The sequence below is a fragment of the Corvus hawaiiensis genome, chromosome 14, assembly GCF_020740725.1.
Source record: "Corvus hawaiiensis isolate bCorHaw1 chromosome 14, bCorHaw1.pri.cur, whole genome shotgun sequence".
In the NCBI taxonomy this organism is placed as follows: domain Eukaryota; kingdom Metazoa; phylum Chordata; class Aves; order Passeriformes; family Corvidae; genus Corvus; species Corvus hawaiiensis.
In genome coordinates this window covers 796111-824036 of record NC_063226.1, presented here as the reverse complement: position 1 = coordinate 824036, position 27926 = coordinate 796111, and the positions used below count along the sequence as shown (strand labels likewise).

Below are 27926 nucleotides of genomic sequence, written 5' to 3'. Positions count from 1 at the left end.
GCCGGCTGCCTCGGGTTTCTGCCTCCCCCGACGGCGGCCCCGGGCAGAGAAAGTTCTGCCCCGCCGAGGAGAACGGGGCAGGGGGAGGAGCGGGGCGGGACACGCCGCTTTGTAGCACAGGTGAGGGAGCTCTGGCTCTTCATGGGGTCCCCTCCTGCTCCCCGGGGGCGGATGGAGGAGGCGGAGGGAGGGGGTGAGCGCCGTCCCACGCCCCGGGGCAGAGCAGCAGCGCTGGGCGGCGGCCAGCGCAGGCTGTGCGGGCTCCCTGCTAAGGGAACGCGATCCTCCCTGTGCCCTCCGTGTTCCCCGTTAACGGGAACCCGATCCCCCTTTGCCCCCCGGCCGGCGCTCTGCACTCCCGCGACGGCAGCAACAGGCTGCGGGGCTGGGGCCCGGGCGGTTCCGCGCCCAGAGCCTCCCCCGCGGTACGGGGGGGGTGGGAGCTGCTCCCCAAATCGGGGGACAGTCCAGGTCCGGCCATGGGGCATCGTTGTGTCGCTGGAGGGCAGCGGGATGCGTGTTGCCCCCCCCGCTCCCCCGTACCGTTTAATGGAGAGCCGGTGTAGGCGATGGGGAAGGGGATGCGCGGAGCCGAGGGGGGCCGGAGGGGGCAGCTCCAGCCCTCCTTGCTGCCGCGAGCGTAAACCTGCCGCCTCTTCTGCAGTGACGGGGACTCGCGTCCTCCTCCTATCCGCGGCTGCAGCTCTGCTGCTCCATCACATTATTATTAGGGGAGGATGCGAAAAGAGAAAAACCCAAACCCAACACACCCAAGCAAACAACCCCCCTCAACTCACGGTACCCCCCTCCCCCCGGTCGGTGGGACTTGCAGGACCAGCTGCGCTTCCCTGGCCCTGGGGAGGAGAGGCAGAGCCGGGGAGGCGGGGGAAGGAGGGGGCCGGGGCCAGGCAGACACAGGGAATATCGCTTTTGTCTCCGGCACGGCGAGCGGCGCAGGGGCTCGGTGCTGCGGCTGCCGGAGCCCCCCGCTCCCCACTCCGCTCCCGCAGGCACCGCGGCGGCGCCGCCGGGCTCCGAGGCTCCGCGCCGGGGAGCGGGCAGCTCGCCGGCTCCTCATTTCCCCCCTCCTCTCCTTCTCTTGGTGTTATTTCTGCCTTTTCGGCGTAGAGGGTCCCCCACACGCACGCACGCTGCCCCCCGCCCGAGGTTTCTTTGGGTCCAGCCGGAATTCGCGACGCTCCCGGGGATTTTCCCACCCAAGCTGGGGTCTATGAGCGGGAAGGTGATCAAGCCCAAAGAAGAGAAAGATGCTTCCAAGGGTAAGGCAGGCGCAGCCGCCCCGATAACCAGCTCGTTCCCCGGCCCGACCGCGGACAGCGCGACCTTACCGGGCCGGGAGGGGGGCACGGCTCCGGTGGCAGCCGCGGCTCGGGGGACCCGGCACGGGGAGGGAGCGGCGCCCGGCTGTGCCCGGCGTGCGGGGCGCTGCACCGGCACCCCGGCACGGCGGCTGCGGGGGCCGCTCAATGCGGCACCGGCGGGAGTCGGTGCCCCCCCTTTCCCTGCCGGGGAGGGGGCGGCTCCCCTGCCGGGCCGGGGGCGCTCGGCGCTGCGGCGGCCCCGGCCGAAGCGGGCGGGGCGGGGAGACATCGCCATGGAGACGCGGAGCCGGGGCACCGGCGGGGCCGGGGGTGACCCCAGCCGGGGCTGGGCACGGGGGGCTTCCCCGCCCCGGTTCGTCCCCGCGGCGCTGGGGGCGTGCGGGGCCGGGCTGCCCGCGCCGGGGGGCATGGCCGGGGCTGGGGGAGCGCAGGGGGCCCTGCCGGGTGCGGGGCCCGCCCGGGGGCGAGCTGTGGCGAGCTGTGGCGAGCTGTGGCGAGCCGTGGCGCTGCCCCCGGGCCCGGCCCCGCTCGGGCTGTGGGGCGGTGCGGGGCTCGCCGTCCCTCGGAGCGGTGCCCCTGTGCTCCTCCGTGCCCCCGTGTGCTCTCTGCCGCCCGGCTGGGCTGGGGGGGACCCGGGGAGGGCTGTGGGCCGGGCCTCCCCGCAGGACCAAAAACTACTCCTTATTCACTAGTTTTATAAAACGGAGTGGGACACTTCCCTGTCATTTACTTTTTTAGCAGCCGAATCAAAGCTAGTCAACCTTTCTATTCTTGATAAAAAGCCTTTTGGTTTCATGATTTTTGAAAGTTTGTATTTAACACTTTAGAGACCTGTTTTGGTGGGTTTTTTTTTTTTTTTAATGTTAGTTTTTTTCCCCAGCTCTGTCTTTCCCCTTCTCACTATGTTCTATGTCCAAAACCGTAGCGTTTGCATCACATTTTTTTTCTCAACAACACAATCAAGTTCACCACTCAGATGCATTTCAAAACCTTACATATTTCTAGATAAATTTTTTTTTGCCTTTACAGTATGTTCTTTGAAGTTGAGTTGGTTTTGATTTTCTTCTATGGTGGCCTTATTCACTAAATTGCACTTTAAATAATTTATTAAGCAATGCAGAACAAAAGATTCCCGCCTTTCTGAGGAATTATTTTGCATGATTTAGAACTGTGTTATAATAGTAAACAAAACGAAATTGCCGTACTTGTGCTATGCTTGCCTGAAAGCTTGTTTTTTAAAATCAAGCTTAGATATGCCATTTCATTCTATGATTATAAGTTTTAGTGACATATTTCATGTCGGAAATTGCACGTGTACAGGCTTTGGCACATGGCAAACCAGTGGGACAAAGGCATTTGTACCTGCTGTTAATGAGTCAGTAGTGCCTTAGACGTGCAAGGCTTTGATGTCAGTGGTGACAGGGTACCAGAAGGTGAATATTCTGAGGCTCCCAAGAAAAGCAGTTGGTGCTGATGCTCTGCTTCCAGGAGACGCTGCTACGCTCTTTGAGCTCATATAAAAACTTTCTCTGTTATCACCAAGTGAAGAGGCAGTTTTAGATACAGCAGGAGGAGCCGGTACTTGTGTGAGGTGGTTTGGTACCGCTGTAGGCAAATGAGTCATGGTTAACACCTGTGAAATACGCTTTTAGAAAGGCTCCGGGGATGGTGATAAGGAGTTAATATTTACTAGTTTATGGATAGGCTGCATGGTCTTCTTCAGCCTCTCGAGTTGTAGACAAAAATAGGAAATGTTTTTTCCTCTGAACCGCCTGAATTCTCGTTTGGTGATTGCAAGTGTTAATACTCTTAAGTGGAGCTGTTTAATTTGGCTCTAGCCATAGTAAATCCAGGCAGTGATGGGTGGGTTTTTTGTTAGATTTTTTGGTTTGGTTGCATTTTTTTAATACAGTAAAACAGTAATTTGCCTGGAAAGGATCGGATACCATTTCCTGCGTTTTTCTGCAGCTGTACTGTGGCACTGGAGTCCTGAGAGAAAGCTCTGTGTTTTTAAGTTAGTTAACTCCTCTTTCAAAGAACAACATAATCATGTTTCATATACGAGTAGTTTATTGTGGTGATATGTTCATGTACCCCCCCCATTCTGTAAGATAACATGGTGTAGTTTTAATACCTGCTGTAAATGCAGGTGTCCCAGGGTTATATTTGCCTAATAAATGTGGAATACTTCTCAGTGAGAGCAGTGTCAGCTTTTCTTACTCCCGAAGCTTCCTTAGGCATTGCAGGGCCATGCATGAGATGAGTCTTGGCTGTAGTTCCCTACTGAACTTGGGGAGGGCCATGTTCAGCCCAAGTGTAAGAGCTGCTCTGTGTAAGCTGTTCAAAGACACTTTCTTCAGTCGGCTTTTGGGGTGGGTCTTTTTAGACAAAATTGATTTATACAGAACCTTGAAAGGCTGTGGATTTTGGTGGGAATAAGCACAATCCAGACCAAATACTTACTGCCTTGCAGTGGTTATTTGCAGTTAAATTACCCGTTTGTAAAGTCTGTGGTGTCAGTGGAGTTCTGCAGGTGTTACAGAAGTATCAAAATCTATCATTACTCAAAATAGTTGGGGTTTCTTCACTTTTCTGAAGCCAAAGAGGAAAGTAACTGCTTGCTTTAGAGTTTGTTGGTCCCACTTACAAGTCCTGCCTAGAAAACCAAGTGATGGACTGTGTTCTGCTCGCTATCTGGTTGCTTTTAAAAGTGGTTGTGGATGTTTGAGAATTATCTAGCCTAATCTAAATAAAGCTCATGGATTAACAGAACGAAGTCAGGGATGTGCACCTTTACTTTCTGCAAGATGCTGCATTAACTGTGAGTGTGTAGCTATAAGATTATGGCACATTATGGCGCTGATTTCCCCTCCCCCTATTTTTTTTTAGACTGTGTGAGAGTTAGATGCAGGGTGCTGTAAGCCCAGGTATCCTCCCAGCTGCTTCCCAAAGGCAGATGGGCAGCACTGCTGCTGCTCCAGGGTGGAGGCTGTTCGTAGTAGCAAGCAGCTGGTTCCAGAGAGCAGCCTTGTCCCCTCTGGGTTGGTTTCATCATGGGGCAGGTGTCCGTGTCTCTCCTCGCTGTGCGCTGTTTCCAGGGTTGGCAGGAACGTGAGGTTCTGGAGAAGAACAGCTCAGCGTCCTGCCGTGGTCTCTAAGGGTTGGTAGCAGCTTGGTGGCAGCTCTGTGCTCAGGAATGCCCCGGGTGCATTCCCAGGACAGTGCAGTTCCCACCACACAGGTTCTTGTCCTGCCCCGGAGCTGCTGTGCAGAGCCACGGGTGTGCCAGGGCAGGGGACTTACCACAGTTTTCCCCCAAAAAGTTTTTGCCTCGCACTTTGAGAACAGTGCATGGAGTGTCCCCAGCCGTCCTTGGGGCTGTATCAACATAACCTATTTTGAATTACAGATTTTTTTATCTTTTACTGGGGGGGGGGGGAAGTTGTGGGGCAGTAGGAGAGTATTGGGCATTAGAAAGGGAGCTGAGATGTGCTGAAAGCCCTGTCCTTTGGACCTGGGCCTTAGAGAGCTCGTGCTGTCTGGTATTACAGCCAGACTCTTTCCAGAGGCTGCTGTGCAGTTTGTGTGGCTCCTCTGAGCAAAGTCAAGAGCTGGAGCAGAGAGTCTGAAACTAAATCTGAGGAATGGATTCATCTGCATTTGTTTTTCTTTTTACTAAGGGGATTATCTACTATTGGCTTCCCCGTCAAAGCAGATGAAGGGGGATCTTTCCTGTCACCATGCTGTCACCACAAGAAACTTGGATAACTTTGTCCAAAAGTCTGATAACCTCAGCCATAAGCAGTGAGAAAATAGAGAGTGTATTTTCTTCTGCAGAAAGCAAAATAGGAGCATTTTTGAAGCTGAAAGCTTCTAATCTGAGAAGAGTGTATTGAAATAGTGACAGTAACAGTGAAGACTTTGGAAGCACAGGTACTATTCTAATTCAGTGACAGCAGAAAACAAAGCACTTAGAGAAATCACTTGGCAGGAGAAACAGAAGTCAGAATTTTGAGGTATCTATTACTGCTTTTCGTGGCTTTATGGGAATACAGTATAATGCAGCTTGTGATTGAAAGGTCTGGAGAAAAGCTGACAAAAATAAAGAAGCTGATCTCAACAGTTACATTTCTATAGTACTGAATCATGAGAAAGTAACTTACTTCAGGGACTGAAGAGGAGCCTCATGTAAGCTGACCACGTCTTGGTCTGAGTCCACGGAATCAAAATTAGCAAGTGCAGACCCGGGTGAGAAGGGGGAAGGGAGCACGGTGCTAACAGCCGCAAGTGCTGCTTGGCCAGCTCCGGTCACAGGCAGCGCATTTCTTAGTCCTTTTGTCAGAAATTTGGGTGCCAGTTCTTTTGCATTTCGGAGAAAAAGCCCCACCAAACATCAGCAGCAGCTGCAGTTTAGGATATGAACTGAGTGTTTGTTCAGGCAGATGTTTGCCAGCAGCACATTGGGTCTTTTTGTGGTCAGTTGGTGCTATTGACTTGCGCATCAGAACTTGTGTTTGTTTTATAAACATTTAATGACACCAAAGAATTAGTATTAAACTCAATGCTTTTGTTTTGTTCGCTTCACACTAGAAATCTCTGAGCCTCCTGTCTGAGATTGTAGATCCACTTTGAATAGGTGCCTGCATTGCCCACTGGAAAGCGACAGCCAAAATCTGGGGCACGACCCACACCATCCTGGATATTAATGCTGCAGGTTACAATAGAAGCTTAGTGCTTGGCCGAGGTCCTGATCCATTCAAAATTCCCATTGACACCAGTGGGAGTTCTCTGTGTCTGCCTGTGGCATTGCCTCTGATTAGTGGGTGGTTGTTAATGTGCCCGTGCTTGGAATATTTACAGTAACTACCTCCTGTTATGACTCATTATCTGTGACTGTCTTTGGTACCACAAACGACAGTAACTCTTTATAAAAGAAACATCCTTCCCTCTTAAATCCCAAGACAGTGGCCCCTCACATACGTTGGTTAAACATCAGCAACTCAAAAGTCAGAAGCAGTCTTGAGATCAAAATGCCAGCACATTAGTGCTGATGCTCTTCAATGATTTTCAGTGTTGAAGAAATGCACAGTAAGGCAGGATTTTCAGGGACAAGCTCCACACTCTGGGGTTTGTTACAGTGTTGGTTCTTGTGTGGCGGCTGTCCATGCCAAAGAACTCGTGCTGTACAGGAGGTAGTAAAAGAGAGTCATCTTTTTTTTGTTTCTAGAGGGAAACTTAATAATAGTTGCTTCTTGGCAGATGTCAAATCTCATCTTCAAAGGAAAAACTCCCAGGCAGATGAAGCCTGGAGGATGAGTAGCCCCACAGAGCATTGCAGGGCGCTGCAAAAGGAGGAGCACCAGCAGCCACAGCAGATGCATAAGAATGCATGGCTTAGGCTTCTGGCATCTCTGGTCTGTGGCCACCCACAGTATACTGGAGACTTGTCATTAACTGTATTTGTGCCATTTACTGTGATTTCCTGCAAGGCATTGGTCTTACCCCTGTGCTTCGGGACTTTAGTGCTGCAGCGTAGCCGTGGGTCAGATGAATGTTCCTTTTCTGCTTCTGTTCCTCACTGTGTGTTATTGCTGTGGTGTGTTGAAGAAGACATGGCTCCAGAGTTGCATGAACCACTTCTGCAGGACCGAAGACAGGGCAAATCCCGTTCCTCAATCTCCCTGCAAGCAGTGAATCCATGCTTTTATAAAAACCTCTGTAAATCCAGAGGTGTCCTGTGTACAAACAAAACATTTGTAGCTCTAAGAGGACAAGCTTCACTTGCTAGCCTACAGCTGAGCATTTTCAGACCAGGACTTTGGTGTTGATGTATGTTGGAGAGGAACTGCCCTGTTAGTGGCTGGATGCTTTCACAGATTCTGTGGTCTTAGATCTCTTCTGTGGGACTGAAGGTTTCTCAGCCACTCCTATTCCTCTTAGCTGAGCCTGGCTCTAGAGCTTGTGTACCCCAAACTGTTCTTTCCTCAACTACGTCATTTGGCCTAACAAAATTCCCTGCTTTTCCCAGAACATGTCTTGGTCAAGCTTACATGAAAATGCAGGTTAAAAACCAAAATGAGACAACTATGTTATATATGTTATTTACAATAATCCTTTTATTTTTGTGTGTGGTATATTGGATAAAGGGTTTCCTTGAATTGCCTGGTCTGGTTTCTTGCTCAATATTTGTATTGTGTTGCTGAGTGAAATGAAGGCGAAAATAATTTGAATTGCACCCTCAGGCAGGTAACAATTCAGTTCTTTTCATGAAGAGAGTGTAAAGTGAGACTGTTCTCTACTTAATTAGTTTTGTGAGAGTGATGTATAAGGCAAGGTCAGTGCTAAAGGAAGAAAGGGCTGGCATGGATTGAACGCTGCTTACGTTGTTTGAATAATTAGAGCATCACTGTGAGGTGGGGGGGAGCAGAGGACAGAAATGAAGTGGGAAGAAGAGATATTCCTGAAATAGCAATCGAATTGCCATTGATCTGGGCTGCATTACATGTACACAGTTCAAGAGTGACTAAATCTGAACTAGTGGTGGTTTGTTACCCTTGGCACTGGTTGTGCTTGTAGCTGAAATGAAGGTGTGTTTACAGAGATCCCTCTGTTCTGTGAGTGAGGCTTGACACACCTGATGTAAGGCTCTCTTGGCTGCTTTAAGAATAAATTGTTTAACCGGTGCTTGGTATTTTTGATACATGTGCTTTTAGTTACCACCCAGTTTAGGATGAATGCCATTTGTGTTAGTGGGATCAGATCAGAGGTAGGCATCGTGTAATCCTCATCTGACCCAAGAGTTGCACAGCATTTGCTTTGGGTGTCACTTTTGTAAAGTGACAGCTTCTCCTCTGTTGGTCACTCTTAGATGCCAGCGCAGGGCATCCAGTGGCGGTGCTGAACTGCTCCGGTGGGTTTCTGTATCCCTGTTCCTGTGAGCTTTAGCAGCTGACACGTCCCAGAGGTGGGGTTGCAGGAGCAGCCGTGGCGGTACCCACCTGACTGTCCTTCTGGTCTTCTCCCTCCTCCATTCCCTGAAAACATACCAAGGTGGCACCAGTGTTCCTGCCAGGTTTGGTGAGGCCTTTGTGGAACCTTCTGGAACCATCTGGAACATTCTGGAGCCCTCTCGGGGCAGCTCTGTTGTCACCTCACAGAGGCCCCTTGAGGAAGACCCCTGGGCAGTGACACACAGCTCGGCGTGGTGACAGCGAGGGCCGGTGGCTCGGCCCCAGCCTTTGGTGGCGAAGGTATCGGGCGACTTGTCCTTGTCCTTGGGCAGGAGTTGGGCAGTTCCCTCTCTCTCCTGGCTGCAGGTGACCATTCCCACGTGCCAGTGGCTTCCCCAGGGACTGCACAGGAGAGGTGATGACCATCAGCTCTGCGCTTCCAGCAGCTTCACTCAGGTTTTAGCCACTGAGTTTAATTATGGAAGTTTAGGAGTTCTGAGCCACTTTCCCCTGCCCCCCATAGCCTGTTTATTCAAATCCTGTGGTAATTAGCACTCATCTAATGGTTTGATTTTTCTGTTCATTTTGGGTATTGAATCACAGAATGGTCCACAGTGGAAGCGAGCACTGGAGCTCCTCCAGTCCAGCCCCCTGCTGAAGTGGGATCTCCTGAGCACATCACTCAGGAAGGACTGTGTCCAGACAGCTTTTGCATATCTCCAGCAAAGGGGAATTGGGAGTTCTCAGTGTTTTTCCTCTTCTGTTGTAGGTGACTTTTTTGCTCAAATTTTTGGTTTTCATTAAATGAAGGGAAAAAGTGCAGGACATTTTTTCTTGCATATAGAATAGAAATAGAAAGCAAGTATGAAAGAACTAGAGAGGAAAGCTAGGAGAGAGGGGCAGGGGAGAGAGCCAGCAGGAGAAGGGAGCGGTGCAGACTGAGCTCCAGGTGAAGCACAGCACGGCTCTGCTCGCGCCCGGCCGCGCTCACTCTCACCTCCCAGCAGACACAAGCAGAGAGGACTACTGCTGATTCTGTTCTTTCAGCCATTTCCCAGCACTTACCAAGAAGATGGTAGGTACCGTTTTTTTTCCATTGTGTCTCTTAAGTTGTTCACTGGTACTGGCCACAGTGTTCAAGTAGCTGAGGCTGGATTTACTTCCACACATTGTCAATGTGCTGTCAAATTGCTTACAAAGAACCATTTCTCCTTTGGATTTTACATCTGCTCTGGAGTTCTGTGCAGCTGCCTTTTATGTTCAATACACATACGAAATTCATGTGTTGCTCTTATATCTCGGTTTGCCCAAGTTGTGCTACAGTACTGCCTCAAAAACGATAAATGTTTTAATTGGAATTACACACAGTGCTCCGAACTGCTGTCACTTACACTTTGTTCCTCTGAGTGCTGCAAGAGAATAAGAAACTACGATGGACCCAACTGTCACTGCAAGCCATTGCCACTTCTTGTGGGGTGCAGAGCTGGAATACCTGATCCGTGAAAACCTTTCCTTGTAAAACAAAGATGCAGAGGTATTTTTGGGAGTTGTAGTATTGGTGGGAATTACAGGCATATGCATTTCCTAAGGGAATAATGATGTGTAATTGTTTGAGGCCATCATGCAGTGCCCGTGCTCCTTCCTAGCCCACGCTGCCGATGTTGAAATGTTATTTCTTGTGCCTGTAAAGAGGAGAGAGGTCTCTGCAGCCACGCTGGTGTGCAGTCAGTGCAGGTTTGTCATGTGCTCTGCTTTACGTTTGCTTCTCGTCTTGCATACCAGTGACTGAACGTTCAGAGACTGCCAAAAATAGCTGACTGCTTTCAAGTGATTGGGCAAGGAGAACTGGAGTGACTTTCATCTGCTGCTCTTCTCTTCCTCCTGCTCTGCTCCATGTTTGCTTTCTGAGGAAAGGATATTGGGTTTTCAGTTTTTTTGGCGGAACTCAATAAAAGGTGGTAAAAGTGAAGTAAGTCAGACAGGATCAAATAGCAAGTCTCTTCTTGATCACCTAATGGGAAGGCTACAGCAGCAGAAGGTCAGAAGTCTGACTCCAGCTGCAGAAAGATTCCTGGGGTGAAGTGTGACCTGTTTCAGATCCACTCCAAGGTCAGGATACTTCCTGGCTGTGGAGGCTGATAAAGGAATGTCTGCTTTAGTGCTGGAGGTTCGTTTGTACCTGGCTTGTTGACCATATAGAGCTGTGTTACTTGGCCACTGGCAAGCAGCATGTTTGGTTTCTTTGGCTGGAAGAGGGGTTGGGCTGTTTGTTTTGAGGTTGGGTTTCACGGTGTTTGGTTGGTTGTTTGTTTTTTTTTTTTCTTTTCAAATTATCAGTGCAAACCCCAGTTTTCAGGTTCTGTTTGTATAACTGTGTCTTTGGGAGGGATTTCTATCACATGATTTCTGGGGTGTTGGGAGTAATGAGCTAGTCTAAGTAATAGTCTTTTTGTGTGGGGTATCCAGTGAGTAGGTGATGGAAAGGAGTGAAGGCTCTGTAGATAGTGATCCAGTAACTCCTGTGGAAGGAGAGAATAGCATGGAAGACAGAACAAAGGTAAACTTGTACTTTTTACTAGTCGTTCATTTAAGAACAGTAGATGTTCTTGTTTAGGGATGCTTAATTTGAGTGGCAGCAATTAGTGAATGTAGAGGAGGGGAGGATTATGCAGAGCTGTAAAAGTTATCAATTCTTTTCACAGCGACTTTCAGGGTTTAAAATTTTGAATTTGTTCCCCCTCTGGGACATAAGCAAAACTTCTTTGAGGTTACTCAGGAGAAATAGGCACACTGGAACTATTTTAAGGAAAAAGACCTGTCAGGTTTTCCATATCTGTCCTTGTTCCACCCTTGGTCTGAAAAGGCCTCCCATCAAAACTGAGATATTTGTGCAAGGCTTTTGAGTATGATCAGAAAAATTAGTTAGGCACTTCTGAAGAGTGTTACAAAGAGATTTTGAAATGTATAACAGCTGAAAAAAAGCACAGTTTCGAGTGGTGTGGAGGATGGCAGGAAGCTCAGTACCGAGGCGGGGGGGGCTGTGCTTTTTGGTGTGGAATTGTCTGGTTTTTATTTCACTCCACATTTGATTGTGAAGGATGAACTTTTAATTGCTTTGGGATGATTAAGAGGTGCCAGGCTGAGAATGGAAGGGGGAGAAAGTGTGGTGTGGTGGCAGGAGAAAGCAAATTCTGTGAAACTTAGCACAATGGAAAATTAGCTTTGAAAAGTCTCTGGAGAGCACAAGGAAGCTGAAGAATGTAACGGAAGAGAGATATTATCGGCATAATTTATCAGTGTTCCTGGAAGTGTAACAACAGCCTGGCTATGTATTTCCTCAGTGCAGAGGGTGGATTTCTGAGGAGCAGAGAAGAAGTGATGGGGGTAAGTTGAGGCAGGGAGTGATCAGTGGAGCCAGAGTCCAGGGGAGATGTGGAGTTGGCAATGGCAGAGATGGAGATCGTGAGGCACGAGGAGGAAAAGGAACTTACGGATTTGCTGCAACTCCAGGGCTTTTCGTAAGAAGACCAAAGATACGTGTTTATCATCACTGTTGGCAGGAGCTGGCAAAATCATTAGCATTTGGGCTGCTGAAGCTGTTGCAAATACTGAGTGTATTAAGAGAAATACCTCTGCAGCAATAAAATGCCTTTTCAGAAATACCTTTGCAGACCAGGTTATCTGGCTGAGTTCATTGCCTGAGGATGTTTTCTACCAGTTGGGTGTTTTGCAGATTGTCTGAAAAGTACCCAAATTGTAATGTGGCAGGAGAGGGCTGAACTTCTAATCAAGAGTGGCAGAACTGGGTTTACAAGTGAAAAACAAATAAATCAATAAATAGTTAAATATCTAGAAAGGAGACCCAGCTCAGTGGGGTCTATAATGTTCTGGTTAGTCAGAGCTCAAGGATCTAAAAAAACTTTAGTCATCTTGTCTGATTTTTCACCTTTTCAATTTATAAAACGGTGAGTATTTTTGTTGCTTGTTAAATCTGTGTATTGGTTCGAAAACTCAAGAATGTATTGGTTCAAACACTCAAGAATGAATTTGGTTTTTTAAATGAAGTCTTCAAGTTGTCCCCTGCCTATGCCTAGGTTTCCAAAGTCTTGCTTTCCATTTACCATAGGATAGAAAGATCTGTCCTGGGCTTGCACTGGGTTGGGACAGGTGCTGTCCTTTAATTACCAGTCCTGTCAGAGCCCATGTGTGGCACCAGTGTCAGTGAGCCTTGTGATCCCCAAAATTGCTGGAATTACTGCTTGAGTTCTTCTGAAGCTCAGGAGCTCTGTCACAGAAAAGATAAATACATTTACTGGTGTGTTGAAGGCAATGTGGGGGTACATGGGCATTTTCACTTAATTCAGAGTGTGTGCTTCTGCCAGACTTAACAGAATAATTACCAGATAAAATTATTTGGGATTTGGAAGCCAGATCTTTCTTTCACTGATAAAACAGCTTGAAAGAAAAATTAGGTCTCTGCATTTTCTAATGGCATGGATGGGGTTAACTTGGTAGTACTGAAAGTAAAGAATCCCCAACAGCCCTGCCTTTGAAACTCATAGTAATACCAGACTGCAGTGAAAGCACACAGGTTTGATAGCCTAAAATGCTGCAGAAGAGACTTGACAATCTGTCCTGCAAGGTGCCAAGCATCTCGAGTTTTCATTTACGCAAAACCTGTTAGCACTCTGGTTTGGGCCCCCTATCAGTGAATGTTGTATATTCTTGTCATGCCATGTTCCCGCTATCGCAAGTTCTTACCTTAAATGTATTTCAGAAGGAGCAACTGAGTGTGCATGAGGAAGCCTGAGTGAGTGACAAAAAGCTTATAAAAGAAATCAAGAAAACGTAGCACACTGTGATCCGTCTCGTTCAGACGTGTCTGAGTGAGCTGTTTGTCACGGCCCTGCCTCTGTCACTAAGGGAAGATAACGCATCGCTCTTCTTTCATGAAGTTGTGAAGATCATTGCCATTAATTCATCAGCAATTCTTACACTCAGTGTGAAACCCTGTTCTTTTATAGGTCTTTTCTTAAAGTGCTTTTGCCTCCTCAGTCAGATCTCTAATTGCTGTTCTTATTGCTGCTTCAAGCATTTTAAACTATCCCTGTGCCTGGGACGTGTTTGAATAACTACTGGTAAGAGACTTTGATAGCTCATCAGTGTTTATTTGGGTGGCACCTTATAAAGAACAGAGCCTGAGCCAGTACTGTCTTGTCAGGTTAGATTGAAACATGATTTGTGCTGCTCAGTATCAGCCTTGCTGAATAAAATCCTCAGTGGAAGTGTGATATGCTTTGCATTTCATAGTGCTGACCGCTGTTGTGATGAATATTTTAAATGTTTGCTCTCTTTTTTTCAGTTTTTTTCTTTATAAAAAGTGTGGGGGGGGTTGTGTTGAATCAATGTTCTGTTTTAAGAGAAGCCTGAAGATTGCTAGAATAAACTGTAACTTTGAGGCTTGATTCTGCACTGTGGGATTTGTGTGTGTACAAGGAATTGCCATGATAGTTCCAGCAAGTTTAATAGAGACTGAAGAATGTAAGAGAAGCAGACTTGGTTCCTGAAATCCGATCTTGCAGCAGCAAAAAACCCTGTTGGTGAATAAAAGGGAGCAGAATCCTGTGTTTGGTTTGCATCCTCAAAGATTGCCAGGAATATGCTGTTAACTGAAACTGTGTAGTTTGAAGTTTTACCCTGTCCTGTGCTGGATGTCCTTGAAGGCAGCTGCTGCCTCTCCACTTCTGCTGTATTATGGTCTTTTGTGCTTTAAAATTTGGCTTTGGGAATTATGCTGTATAATTCAGTCTCTTGCATTATCTTCATCTTTATCTGTTTCTTATTTATGTTTTACCTTTATTCACATAAGTATTATTGACTCAAAGGTCTTGAAGGATCATTAACACTTTGGTAAATACAGTGTGAATGAAGAGTCTTTAAAAGGTGGTGGCATCAATTTTGACCCAGTCAAAATACCAGTACAAAGCATGGAAATGTTAGTTTTATGTGCATTTTCTATTCAGTATTCAGATCCGCAGTGTGCTCTGTGATGTCTCTGTGTTTTACTGTATAGAGAGAGTGGCTGATGCTTTATAAATTCTAGCTAATACCGCTGTGATCAGTGTAAGTTTATTGCCAGATAAACAAGCTCTTTCTATGGAGCATGACTGTACTTGTAGGCTTAATACCCTGGCTGCACTGATGTTAACAATCATTGGGCTGGCTGGTGATTAGGCCGGGCTAACCCAGCTCTCAGAGCACCCGGCAGTTTGAGGCTTACGATCAAGCTGTGGGAACAAACCAGATCTGCCTTTGTTTCTGAACTTTTAAATCTCTAGCAGTGAAGCGGGCTGCCCTAGTCTGCCCAGCTTTATTTTCCAAGATGTAGTTTATTCCTTGCCCACTGACTTGAGTAAATCAATTAGAACTTGTGTGTGTGTGTGTGTGTAACAAGGCTTTGACGTGAGCTAATTGATCAGGACGTGCAGACATGTGAGAAAGGCGTGGGACAGGTTTCAAAGCAGAGGACTGAAACTTGATGAGTTTTCTTTTGATGTGATGTGGTGGTAGCTAAGTTCCCATCTTCTGTAGTCACAGGCTTTTCTCTGGGTGCTGTGGTATTAAACACTCCTCTTTGTAGGTACCCAGGTTCCTCTTTTTTCAGCTTGTCCTTTTAGAAACATGTCATGTCTCGATCCTTTTCACCTCATCTGGGAGGGAGGTTAAGGATGGGAAACCCAAAATGCAAAGACTGTCAGTTGTCCACCTCTTTCAGTAGGCTAATACAGTTCACTAATTAATTATTTCCTGCACCTTGGCTACCTCTGGAAACTGGTCCCTTTTCAGTGTCTCTGCCTCTGTGGGATGCTGTCCACAAGTTGGGATGACAAACATGTAAGTCCTTCCTGTGCTCCTCTAAGTGCCTCGTAAACCACAAGGACCTCCTTTACATCAGTCTGAAGCACTGGAGGGTGCAGCTAAAAGGGAATGAGCGCCTTGCCAGGCTTTCCTGCAAAGAAAAGGCCCTCCCTTACCCTCAGAAGAGGTGATGGGTGTCTGGACATGGCTCCCACAGCGCGTCTGCTGCCCAAACGAGCGCATGTGCGTGAGAAGTGGCAGGAGAATCAGCGTCCACCAAGGACCCAACCTTCCAGTTCATCACTCCCCAGTATTTTTAGAGTTGTAACAGTTTCTTGCTCTTGTTTTTCCTCCCCAGAAAAATGACACCTTGTTCAAGCTGCATGTGAACTATTGGGAATTGATGAGTTGTTTGTGATCCGGAATCCGAAGTGAGGGCAGGTATTGCTCACTGCAAGCTCTTCCTTTTCAGGCACGGAAGAAGACCTGATGAAAAGCAATGCTGCTGAATTTTATTTTTAGCTTCTGTCCTGTGGTGTTGTTTTTGTTGTTGTTGCTTGATCATTTGGGTTTTTTTTAGATTTGAGCTGCTTCTGTCAGGGGTCACGTTCTGTCAGAACAGCTTGGAGTTGTGTGTTTATTCTGTTGGTATTATTTGGTGGCCCAGCCTTGCCTCGGTGCCCTGTGGCTGATGTATCCTGATGTGCTGTTGATGTGACTGGCACTCTGCTGTTGTTCCAAGGTACCTTGTACAATAAGCACATTGCCTCGGGCAAATTAACGTCTTGGTATTGATGTGTATTGTACATGACACACCCTCAGAGTGCTGTTTTCTCCCCGTGCAGCCATGTCCTGCCCCGGTGCAGCATTTCCCCTGCGTTGCCAATTGCTGCAGCCACCCCAGAGGGCCCTGGCCACCATCCAGCAGCTGGTGCAGGGACACAGGCCAGGTCACTCTCCTCCTTCAGCACTCTCCAGGGCTGGTTGGATGCCTTTGGCCTCTGCGGATTGGCCTGACTTGCCTGCCCCTTCAGCAGCCTCAGTGGCTTGTGTGGGACTGCACACAGCAGCTTCCCACCTGCCATGGTTTTCTGTCCCAGGAATCCAGCAGTAAACAGAGCACAGCCTCGTTCCTTTGCTGGTGACTTGTTACATGGTGGTGCTTCTTGGCCATGGGTCACCATCAGTACCAAAGTATTTTGTAGGATAACCTTACGCTGTCCCCTCCGGCTCCTTGCAGATACTGCTGCTGTCACTGCATCCTGTTGTCCAGGATGAAGCCAGCTGAGGTGATTCTCTAATGTAGATGGCACGTAGATACATAGGGTGTCCTCATCCTGTGGTTTGGTGTGCCAGTTACCAGTCCAGTGGGATATTTCTGCTGGGTTTGGTGCTGATGATCCCAGCCTTCTCTCTGTGCTTGGTCAGGTGACAGGACGTGCTGTCCATGAAACATCTATTATGGTCTGTGCAAGGTGCTTTTGTCACCTGCTCATTGAAAACGTTTTTTCTGGGAACGTTTGGTTTAAACTGCTTTGTAAAAATATTCTTTATTGACTATGTGTCTGTGCACTGTTTTTTGGGGATTTTTTTTGCGTCCCTTCAAGTTTTCCTCTTTCCTTCCTGGCTTTATTCTTGCCCTGGGCTGGGATTGCTGTCAGATAGGCATGGGAAGTTGATGCAAATCCTGTGCCCATGGTGTGGACCAAGCTCTCATCTTTGCTTCTGTTATTATTAATGCCTTCCTTCATCTCCTCAAGCCCCTTCCCTTGTAGCACTGACAGCTAAATAGGAAACCAACTGCAACTCTGCTCTAGCGGCGTTTTGCCCAAGGTGCTAACAATAGACTAAAACTGACTCAGATCATGATTTTAATTGGTTTGATTTTTGCCAGTGGCTTCAGAAAGAAAGCAAGCTATTTTAGTCCTTCTTCATCCTTGGTCAATTTTATTAATCTGCCTGTGGTTTTACAAACCTCAAAGACTTTCAGGAGGGGTGGATGTTTGGGAGTGAAGCTCACCCTGCAGTGCTGGTTTGGTTTCTAGTGGGCACCAACATTCTGGTTTGGACATGCAGAAAATTGCCAGTTTGAGGGGAGATGACGCCTATTGATTACTGTGAGAAGGTGTTTTTCGTATAAGAGCGGAGGCATTCAAATGCCAGTTTGTTACTTTGGTTTCAGCTGTTCTAGCTGTGATATTTTTCTGCTTGGACTGCTGGCCCTTGCTTTTAGAACCAAGGGAGGATAATTCAGCACCCGTAAGTGTGGAGAGGAGTGATGACACGTGTTTGTGCCATCTTGCTGTGGGACAGGAGCAGTCAGTTTGCTTCAATTTTTAGTGCTTTGATTCTTTGGCAAACACCAGAGGTGTTGAAACTACTCACTGATGCAAAAAAAAAATGATGCAGGCGCACAGGTTTGGTGTGTGAAGGCATTTTCATGGGGGGGCCTCCAGGCACACTGGTTAAAGAGCCTGCACTCCTTCTGCGCACACATCCCTGCAGTGAAAGGACAGATAACCTTCTCTGAGGGTCCATACAGCTTTCTTCAGTCTGTTACCACCTTCTGCCTCCCCAGCTGCACTTCGCTGCTCTCTTGGCTGGGCTGATAGAACAAATTATGGGTAACTAGAATGCCAGTGAGAACTGTTTGAATATCAAAACAACAACAACATCTTGAATAGAACATGTTGCATGAAAAATATGCAAGCAGCTTTGTCTTTCTGTTCATAAGATCCTATTAGGTGTAAACTCTGGCTCCCCATGATCAATGGTTTGAATGACTCTTCACTTTGAGGCTGGGTTTGTTGAACTGTGGTGGTTTAAGCTTCTATGAAATGTGCTCAATAACAAGGTCAGTTCAGGCACTGGTTAACTGGAAGTTTATGTCCTTTCCATGAGACATATTTGTTCAATTACATTACCTGCTAATTGTATTTCTGAGCAATTTCTTGCAGAGACCTATAGCTGTGTGTTCTTGATATGAAAGCTGTATTATTCTCTCGAGGAGATAATCAGTGACGTACTGAGCTCAGCTCACGCTGTCTGCTCTTTGCCTCTATGCTAAAACCTGAATTTTAGTGGTAGAGGAGAACTTTTCTGTCTGTTCACCCATTTATGATGGAGGTGTTTATTGGATGGCTTTTCCTTGCAAATAGATGAATTGGTTGTGATTATTTTTTCCCTACCTTAAGTTATTTAAAAAACATAATTTATCATGAATTTTTTTGTGCTATTTAAAAACTACCAACCTGAAATAGCTATGGGCCATGCAGTTCATTATTAGAAGGCTCTTCTGAATCAGAAAACGATGTCTCTTTTGAAAATACATCACTTCGAAACAGAAATCCTGCTGACTGGTGCTGGACGTTGGAGTTTAGAGGTGGAGGAGTTTCTGCTTTCCTGGCATGTGAAGAGCATCTTCTCTCACAGCCTCATCAGGAGAGGCAGCTTTTGGAGGGAGTACAAGTCCTTTCCAGAAGTGGTGATGAGGCCAAAGAAGGCTCTTGACTTCTCGTGATATTAATGGGCTGAAATGGAAAATGGCCTTGACAGGGCTGGTGAGTTGGCATAAAATTCAGCCTTTAAATTATGGTTTGGCACCACAGACTGCTGATGGCACTGAGGCTCCTGGGGTGTGGTAGGCAGAACCCACTCCTCCAATAAAACTTTATGTCTTTTGCCTGCATCAATATTTATGAATTTTCCCCTGCCACCCTCCAGGCAGCAGTGACCCAGTTTTAGGGTACTGGGTATTTATGGGAGATGGGGGTGAGGATAAAATTAGGGTATGAATGTGGTGTTCAGGGCACTTCACAGATCCATGGCTGTGGATCCTCTGTGGATGTCATGTGTGCTGGGTAATTTTATTCACCATCTTAATCACCATGGGTTTGGGAACTGTCAGAAGGAGGACAGTGGGTGATAGTGAAGGGTTCTCTGTGGCCACAGCCTGGTCCAGTTTGAGCTGGTCCTGCCATCCTCCACCTATGGTGGTGTGCCCAGTATGTCTGGCCAAGGGCTCCAGCACTGATCTGTGTTGTGGTCCATCCTTCATCCAGGTTAGTGGGCTTCTTCAGGAGGAACTGGCTAAATAGGCAGTAGTGCACAGTGGTTATGTGAGGTGATTTATGAGTCCTCGCTGATCTGAAATAATATCCTCCCATTAAACTGTACATAACCCATCGGAAATGACATTTTAGAGAATACTTATCCAAAGCCCAAGAGATCATGGCACACTGAGTCTTCTGCCTGAGAAAAAACAGGTATGTTGTAAAGAAAACCATTTTGATCAGATTTCTCTTTCAACCTTTTTATAAAGGTGGAGAGCTGGGTATTGAAGTTGACTGTCATCCTAAGTTCCTAGCTTTTAAATTGCTGCCAAAATGTAATACCTGTACTTCTGAAGGTTTCTGAGGTTTTTTTAAACTGAGGATGCAGTTGTCAGGGTATTCTCTAAGTCATTACATCCATATGTTAAATGAACAGCCTGTGTTTTGGTTTGGATCAGAAGGGATGCTGGAGGGTATTCCTGCACTCGCTGAGCCAGTGGATGCTGAGAGTTGTCTTCAAAATGGTCAAGTCCTTTCTCAGTGTAATTCATGGATTGTGTGAAAGCCTTCCTTAATTGAATAGTACCTAATTAATATTTGATATTTCAGGGTTGTCTTCTCTGCTTTGTGTGTACAAGGCTCTGCTGCAGTGCTTTCACACTGAAAGCAGATCCCCAGAAGATGAGATTTTCCAGGCTGCTTAGCTAAGTAAATTCGTCTCCTTAATAATAAGGTCTGCACAACCTGGTGCTTCTCATTTCAGTGGAAAAACTTTTCAATGACCGTATACATCCTGAGATTGTGTTTATTCCTTTATGCATGGAAATCTGGCTGTGTAACACTCCAGCTGTTCATTTTTTGTTATGTTTTTAGTAGCAGTATTGCTATTAAATAGTCACTGATAAAACTTCTCCACAGATCAGGTTTAGCTGAACAAAATGTGTGGCTTGAGCACCGAGCAGGCAGGCAGTCGTGAAAGCAAAACGTCAGAGGAGAGTTGTACATTAAACAGCTGACATTCAGATGGGCAGTACAGACTCAGGATTATACAGTTACTGTTCATCACTGACATTTTTTTTGTCTTTGTCTCCTGAAAACCCTTCTAGGCATCTTTCAAAATAGCATCTCTCTGTCCCCGAATATGTTTAGAAAAGCTTAGCCACCGAAGAATCTTAGCATGAAGTCTTAGTGCTTTTCATTGAAGGGATTAGTTCAGTATACCTTACAAGGGCACTCAATTTCTTTTCCAGTACTCTCAGATACTCATTGTATCCTTTTCTGGGAAACCGTTCTCCCTCTGCAATTTCTACAATGGTTCTGGCTTTCTTTTGTCTTCAGGCTCTTGTGATCAAGTGCATTTTACTTGTCCAAGTTTCTCTTTTTCTGTTCACGGTAAATATGCTTGGGCTAAACCCACAAGTCCTCAGTAGTGCTGTGATGGAGTTGCTCTGTAAATACCTGGTTGTGGTTTGTTCACCTGGTTGTGCAATGTTTCTTGTATGCTTTTAGTCCTTTTAACTATTAGGTAGTTGCAAGCAAGACAGAGGGGAAGGAGAGTGTCTGGAGCTGAACTAATCCTCAGCAAATGCCTGTGAGTTCCTAAATGACAGTGGTAAGACAGAAAATTAAAGCAGACCAAGAATCTGGAGATGTAAAAGCTCCTGTCTTTGATGGGAGACCCATGTAAGTGCACAGCTTCCACTTTCCTTTCCTAAGTAATTTTGTTCTGACTACAAAAACATTATTTCTGTGGGTTTTGTTGCTTTATACCATGGAATTTGGGTTTTGAGGAATGACCATGCTGGGAAAGGCCTGCAAAGGTACAGGGTCTACCCAGACCATGGGATGCTGAAGTACCCTCTGAACAAGGGAGAGGAAGCATCTGCAGGACACCCCAGGGTGCTCTGCGTTTGTGACTCCATCTGTGGATGGGCTGGCACATCTGCGTGGCAAAGCACAGCTCTGTGCAGTCACTGCCTCGGGGTCTGGAGGCTGAGTCTGTCAGCTCACTGCTGTGTCCCGTGGCTGAGCCCTTCTCTGACTAAAACACACAGTTCTCGTTTGAGAGGAGAGGAGCTGGCACTTGCCTGCAGCATTCTGCAGTGTGATGTGTGGTGCAGTGCAGATGTACCCCTAAAGGTGCCAGGAAAACAAAGTCACACAGGTACTCTTGATGTTACTACAGGAGACAGGTGCAGTTTAAAATTTCTACTCTACCCTCCTACATCTAAAGACCAAGTTTTCCAGCAGTGCATCAAACCTGCTGCTCCACAGGATCCCTGTGTGTCCGGATACCACTTGAGCAGGGCACCTGTGGGTTTCTTGCCCTGTATAGCCTGTGTTGTGTCTGGTCCTTCAAACACTCCAGAAAATGTAGTAAATAGAGACCTTGGGGCAAGCAGCTCTTAGAGACTGGGACAGGCCCCTGGAACAAGAAAGGAGAGGGCAGTGGTGCCCTGGGGAGAAATGCCTCCAGCCCTTCTCTGCTTCGTGGGTCCCATGGCAGATAATTTGGAGCTGATTTTGCAGGTGGGCTGCTGTGCTGGGCGTCAGCACCAGGCGGATTTGCACACCCTGGCTGATCCCAGGATGTCCCTCTGGAATTTCCCAGGGATTTTCACACCATCTGCCTTTGGACCTCCCATTGAGAGGCTGTTATGGGTGAGACCACGGTAGTCAGGAGGCTGATCAAATCCAGTCTCTTTCCCTGGAGTGATCAGAGAGTCTTGGCTCCTGGAGCTGCAGCGTGCCTGGAAACGCCCGGACCTTTGGTGTCTTTGTGCTTTGATCTATTATTTTCTCAGCTGACTCCCTGTGGACCCTTTCCCTTGTGTCCTACCTCCTTTCTCCACAGCTGCCAACCTTTCATGTCCCTCACACAGCACCCTTCTTTCCTCCACAGGTGCTAGCCATCCTTTCCCTAAAGTTGCCTAATTGAATAACATAATTAGGTTAATTCAGAGCAGTCATCTCTAACCTGTATTTAGCCTGGAGTTTGCTTCTGCTTTTGTCAGATCTGGTGAAGGGATTATGTGCCAAAGACTTGTTCAATCTTTCCTAATAAAATAGCCAAATAAGTGGCATAGTTCTTTCTTTCTGTCCTCAAACCACCATGGCTATACCAGTGCTACACTTGGAGACATGGATTTATTTGTCTGACTCTGCAGAACAGGCCCATGATTGATGCAATTCAGTGCTTTTTACTTAATTTCTTATGATTACGCTGGTTAATTGGAACTTTAGAGAGAGCTTTTAGTTGTTACAGATACGCAGGTGCCTTCCTATTTGTCTGCAGTCCTGCATTATAACAATTCAAATCATCAGCCTGTAATGTCTTCATGTTAATTAGCCCTTTTGTGAGATGAGATTGGCAAATGAATCTTCATCAAGCAACTGATGAGTACATCTGTGACTTTGTAATTTAAGACTAAGGTTAATAAGGCCAGGTCCTGGTGGGAATCAACTGGTGGTCTTGGTTGTAGAGGTAATGAGTCTGGCTTTCCAGTTCGCATGCCTCCATTTTCAGAGGCTGGCTTAATTAGTAACCAGAAGCAGATGTGAAGTACATTATCCACTCTGTAGATGTTAACTACAGCTGTGCAGAATAAACAAATCTCACTTCTTTAGAAATACAGGTGTGTGCTTTCTGAAAACGCTGAGAAGGCTCATTCTCCTTGTAGTGACGGTGCCAAGTAGTTACTAAATACGTGTTCCAAATGGGGCTGGTGTTTGAGAGTACCACGCTGGCTTTGGGCTTTCATCAGACAAATCTTCTGTTCTCTGCTGTTCCCTTATCACTTGTGGTTTGCTTGAGCAGGCTTATTTGGCATCCGAGCCTTGTGTTAATCTGTGCACAGATGTGACCGTGGCCAGCGGCTGTGAGGCATCTGTCCAAGCCTGGGAGAACAGGAGTCAGATTTGCTCTTGTTCTGCTTTCCTTCACAGAGGTATGAAAATCCTCTTTCATAGTGGATCCTTCAAAATGTTAGTGATTTACATTCTGTAGTGAAAACAAAGCCCCAGATGAAATCCTGGGTGGGTTTGTGTGATCTGTGCAGGTCACCTGCCTTCAGGAGGACAGAGTTGTTTCATGGAGCAGGAGCCCTCAATGTCTGCCTCATTCTGTCCTGTTCTGCTCGGAAGCTGAGCTAAACCTTGTGCCTGAGACCTGCACCCAGAGTGTTTCTTGCAGGAGGAGGTGGTTGCCTGTATGAAAAAGGCAGTATGTTTCATGGTGGGGTTTGCATTTCATGTCTTGATTTAAAAAAGCCCATGTATTTCTTATGCCCTGCTTATGGATGTTGAGGATCTCAAAGACAGCATGGAAGTGGTGTTCAGATGGTACTTCCTGGCATCAGAGGGATTAAAAGATCAGCTAGAGCCATCTCTGTGCCCGAGCTGACTGTTGCTGACTGTTGTCTCCCATGTGTGGCACTAATGTGTAAATCCTAGAATTGCAACTACCTGTTCTATGCAATAGAATTTCTGCTAGGTTTTAGTGCAGCAAATCATATTTTACTGTAATTTATTGCTTCCCAGTTAATGTAAGTTATAGATACTCATTAACTTTGGAATAAATACTAAATTTTACTCTTGCAATTACAAGGCAGTATTAGGATATAATTTAAATCGGCTTTAATACAGAATGTTAAGAAAAATGAACAGGATTTTAAATGTAAATGACACATATTTATATGGGAGCTCTTTACCATGTAATTATTAATCTGCATGCCCTACATGTCTAGATTACGTGTGAATGTTCTTTGTGCATTAAGTGCAAAGTAATCAGAGGTAGAAGATGTCTTAAAGATAATAAAACAAAATCAATTCATTGTGTTAATGTATTCATGTTCAAAAGCAGGTGAAGACTCTCAAAAACATTTGCCAGAGAGAACATGATTTGCAAAGAGATGGAGCAGGGGGGAGAAAGGAAAACCCGTGGGCTGATAGTGTCATAGCTAGTAACATATAATCACAACAATGCATATCAGGAAAGTAAAATACTTATTTGTATAAAAATATGAGGATACTTGTAAACCTGTTACATAGAACAGGTGCTGTGTTCCTTAAGTTCCCTGGCTGCTGCTCCTCAATCCAGCTGTGTGCTGGAGCTCCCACTCAGGTTTGAAGGGCATGGGTTTGGGGATGGTTCCCTTGGGCAGCATCCCCTGAGCTGGCTCTGGTGCCCAGGCTGCTGTGCCTCCCTGTGCTGTGGCACTGCACTGCAGGGGCTGTGTGCAGGGGCACAGGTGAAAGCTCCTGGTGGTGAGATGGACTGAAAGTGGTGCCCAGCACGGGGGTGAAGAACCACCTGGGCATGAGAAACAGCGCGGTGGGTGTGTGAAGAGCTCCCTGCCCCTCTGCACTGCCCTTCTGCACACAAGTTCAATTTGACACCATCTCTACAGGATAATTAAAATACCTGAACAGTGTTTAGCCACAGAAGGGGTCTTAAACTTCTTTGGTTTTTGCATGGTTTAAAACTGAAAGGGAGAAAGTTTTTGTGGCTGGGTCCATATTATTAAAAAACCTGGCTATAAGCTTCAGTGAATGACCAAGTGACTGTGTTGTTCTCACATCATTATGTCAAAGTAATGCAACTTCTATATACAGACATCTGTTCTGCTTTGCACTGAGACCTGAGTAAGGTTAATAATTCAGATAGCTCTCATATACATACGCCCATGGATTATTCGATTCTGGTACTTAGCATAATTATGAAGCTTAGCAGGCAGTTCTTCTGAAGCTGTTTTGACAAAGCTGTAGATAGAGGAGTTTTAAGATGAGGTGCTGGAACACATCCACTGAAAGGGGAAAACAGTTTTGGTATGGTCAGTACTTTGTTGGAAAGCATTAAAGCACAGGATGCTGTGCACGCCTGGCTTTGCAATGGTAGTGTGTTTGAAGTCGGTGATTAGGATATTAAAAACTATTTCCAGGAAGTTTGCCACAATGAAAGAACAAGCAGGGACAAACCTATTGGCAAATGTTCCCCAGTGGCAGCACTTGAGCACTAGGTCATGTTAGGAAAATGCTGCCTTTCACAGTACTTAGCCCAAAACTCAGGAGTTTGTGGTTGGTGATGGGTATCTCCAGTCATATTCCAAGGTGCAGAAATATCTGTGAAGTCATTTGGATTTATCTAAACAATATGAAGTACAAGAAAAATGATGCAAATATATCTAAGTAGCACTCTGCCTTCATAGCTGAGGTTGTCTCCCTTGTTAGCTTGCACTGCTGAACCAATTCACCATAGCAGCAATTCCTGGCAAATGCAAGGTGAAGTATGAGTCCTTAGGCTTTTAGTTTTGTAGTTATAACAAATTATACTCAACCCCTACGTTTGTTGAAAATATGACATCCCAGTTTGGTTTCTTAGGGACAGTGCTGTGCATGATTACATGGTCTGTCAAATATTTTCATCTGTGTAAAGCTTGAACTGAGCAAAGTCAGTGGGACTTGAAAAACGTTGAGTTTCTTCAATTCTGTGGAAAGTGCTGTTGTGTAAAGGAGAAGGACCCAAACCAGCATCTTTAGTGAGAGAGGGGGGGAGAGGGGGGTCACACCTGATCTCTTGCGTTCAGAGAACTGGTCAGATACCTGATGTGATTGCATCTTCGAGTCAGAACCACATGTCCAGTCAGGCAGGCCAGAAACTGGGGAAAAATGGGGAAATATTGTAAGCTAGAATGTGCACAGCACTGCAGATGCTGGTAAGGGAGAGATGTTGGGGGAAAAAGTGACCAGTCAAGAAAAATACAATCATCATTTCTCCTTATGCAGAGCAATTTGTTTGTTAGCTGTGCTGTTAGGTACTGTTAATCTAGATAAATGCTCTAATCCCATCTAAATCCATTGCAAAGCTCCTCTGCAGACTGTAATGAGACTAGAACTCTTTCCATCACTAGTTCAGAATTTCTTTTCTTGGAGCCATGTGCATGTGAGGAGGGAAGGGGGAAAGGAGGGTGTGTTTTGAATTGGGGAGCAAATGGACAAACACTTGTGTGTAAGAGGGAGAAACGATCTCATCTTTGCCACTGCGGAGCAGGAATATTTATCCACTTGCTTTGCCTGTATCTCAGCTGAGAAAAGATTTGAATGTGGCTGTTTTGCAGGTTCTTCAGGAGCTGGATGCTGAATGCAGCTTTGTTCTGACCCAGCATGGCCATAACTTTGGAAGGAGAGAACTGTTAACTGTGCTAGGGCTTCTTTTTCTCTTTTATGAGCACTGGCATAGGCCTCCAAAAGCACAGGTCGTGGATGGTGACTTAGGAGTTGTAGCTTTTTGTGCTAAAAGGAGTTTATACAGGCCATTTTTTTGCTTTAAAAACCAAGCATCTAACCCTTCTGTAACTGGAGAGAGGCTGCATAAATCACATTTGATGGAGCTGAGTCCATCTCTGTACTGATACAGATACTTCAGTGGAGACTTAAAAGGTATTTCTCAAGGTCAAAATACTTTCTTGTGTGCTGAACCCATCCTTCCATTTCCTTCATGTTAAGTACACCTGATGAAAACTAAGTGCTGTGTGTATAATCAGCAAGTGACTGTGTCTGTTGAGGATCAAAGCATTTTGCATCTTCTCTCTGTTATGGCTGTGGGTGCAGCCAGTTTGTCAGAGAGATGAAGAACTGAGCAGATTCCCAGTATGTCTTCCATGGCACAGGTTCGGGGAGAAAATGTCTTTGGTATCTGGAAGGAGTAAAAGAGATCACTGAACTTTGGTTCTTGGTAGTGGTTGTTACACTGAGCAGTGCTGGGTTGTCTCTGCTGGAAGTGAATGGGTTCAGGCTTGACCTGTGGCTAGCCCAGGTGCTCTTGGTGTGGCAGTGGCTTCAGACACTGAGCTGGGCATCCTGGACTGTGCCGGTGGAGCCAGCTCTGCACAGGGAGTGCCACTTCCTAGATACTGAGCACTCCCTGCTCCAAATTAAGTTAAGGGTTGGACTGGAAAAGATTATATGTGCACAGAGCAAGACACAGCCCCATTAATTGACTGATTTGCTTTGTTTAATTTTTGATTTAGTGAGAATGCTGAAGTGATGACTCAGTGAGCCATGCTAAGATGTAATCTGGAAATACCACATATATGATGAGTAGTCCCTTCTAATATAGTCTGATCTGAATATTAGATTTATTTCATAATTGGTTTCCTCTGCAGGAAGAGCTACTTGTGTCCAAAGTATTTCAATTAAAAAGGAAAAAGAAGAGGGGGGGAAAAGAAAAAGGCCTGGAGCTGTGGGCTGATGAGGTAAACAAGTGATGTCATTAGCTCTTCAGAAGGGCTATTGCAAGTATAGGACAAGTGCAGCTGAGCATGTGTGGAGTGTTTTATGGGAGAGGCTGTGCCTCAGTGAGAAGTGCTGGTATGACTTAAAGATAGCAAGAAACCGCAGTGTTAATTTACTGGATCGATCCTATTTCAAGGAGCACCTGGTGGACAGCAGTGCAGCTTTTGCACTTCAGAATAGTTTCCATTACTTAATAGACTTCCCAAATTTCGAGGAGGTTTTTCATGTGTTTGGAGCCTGCTGTGAAGAGAATTCATATTACAAAGAACAAGATAGAAAAAAACCCCAAACCAAACCCCAAAACACCAAACAAACACCCCCAAGCACCATTTCAGCTCCCCACCCCTCCATCCCCCAAAAGATCAACCTGAAACCGAATGCTTGAAGCATTTAAATGCAAGCAGCCACATCTCTGAGGCTGTAGGCTTCAC

At 46.3% G+C, this 27926-nt stretch overlaps 1 protein-coding gene across 2 annotated transcripts in view; it reads left to right on the top strand.

Moving 5' to 3' along the window:
- Positions 1-932: 932 nt before the first annotated feature.
- The window catches only part of FGF13 (fibroblast growth factor 13), a 241296-nt gene continuing 214302 nt past the window's right edge, over positions 933-27926 (top strand). The window contains exon 1 of one of the 2 annotated variants that reach the window (XM_048318585.1): positions 933-1280. In XM_048318585.1, the coding sequence (XP_048174542.1) occupies positions 1232-1280 (49 nt within the window). In that variant the 5' untranslated portion in view covers positions 933-1231. The remainder of the gene's footprint in view (positions 1281-27926) is intronic. The other variant, XM_048318590.1, reaches the window with a different exon arrangement.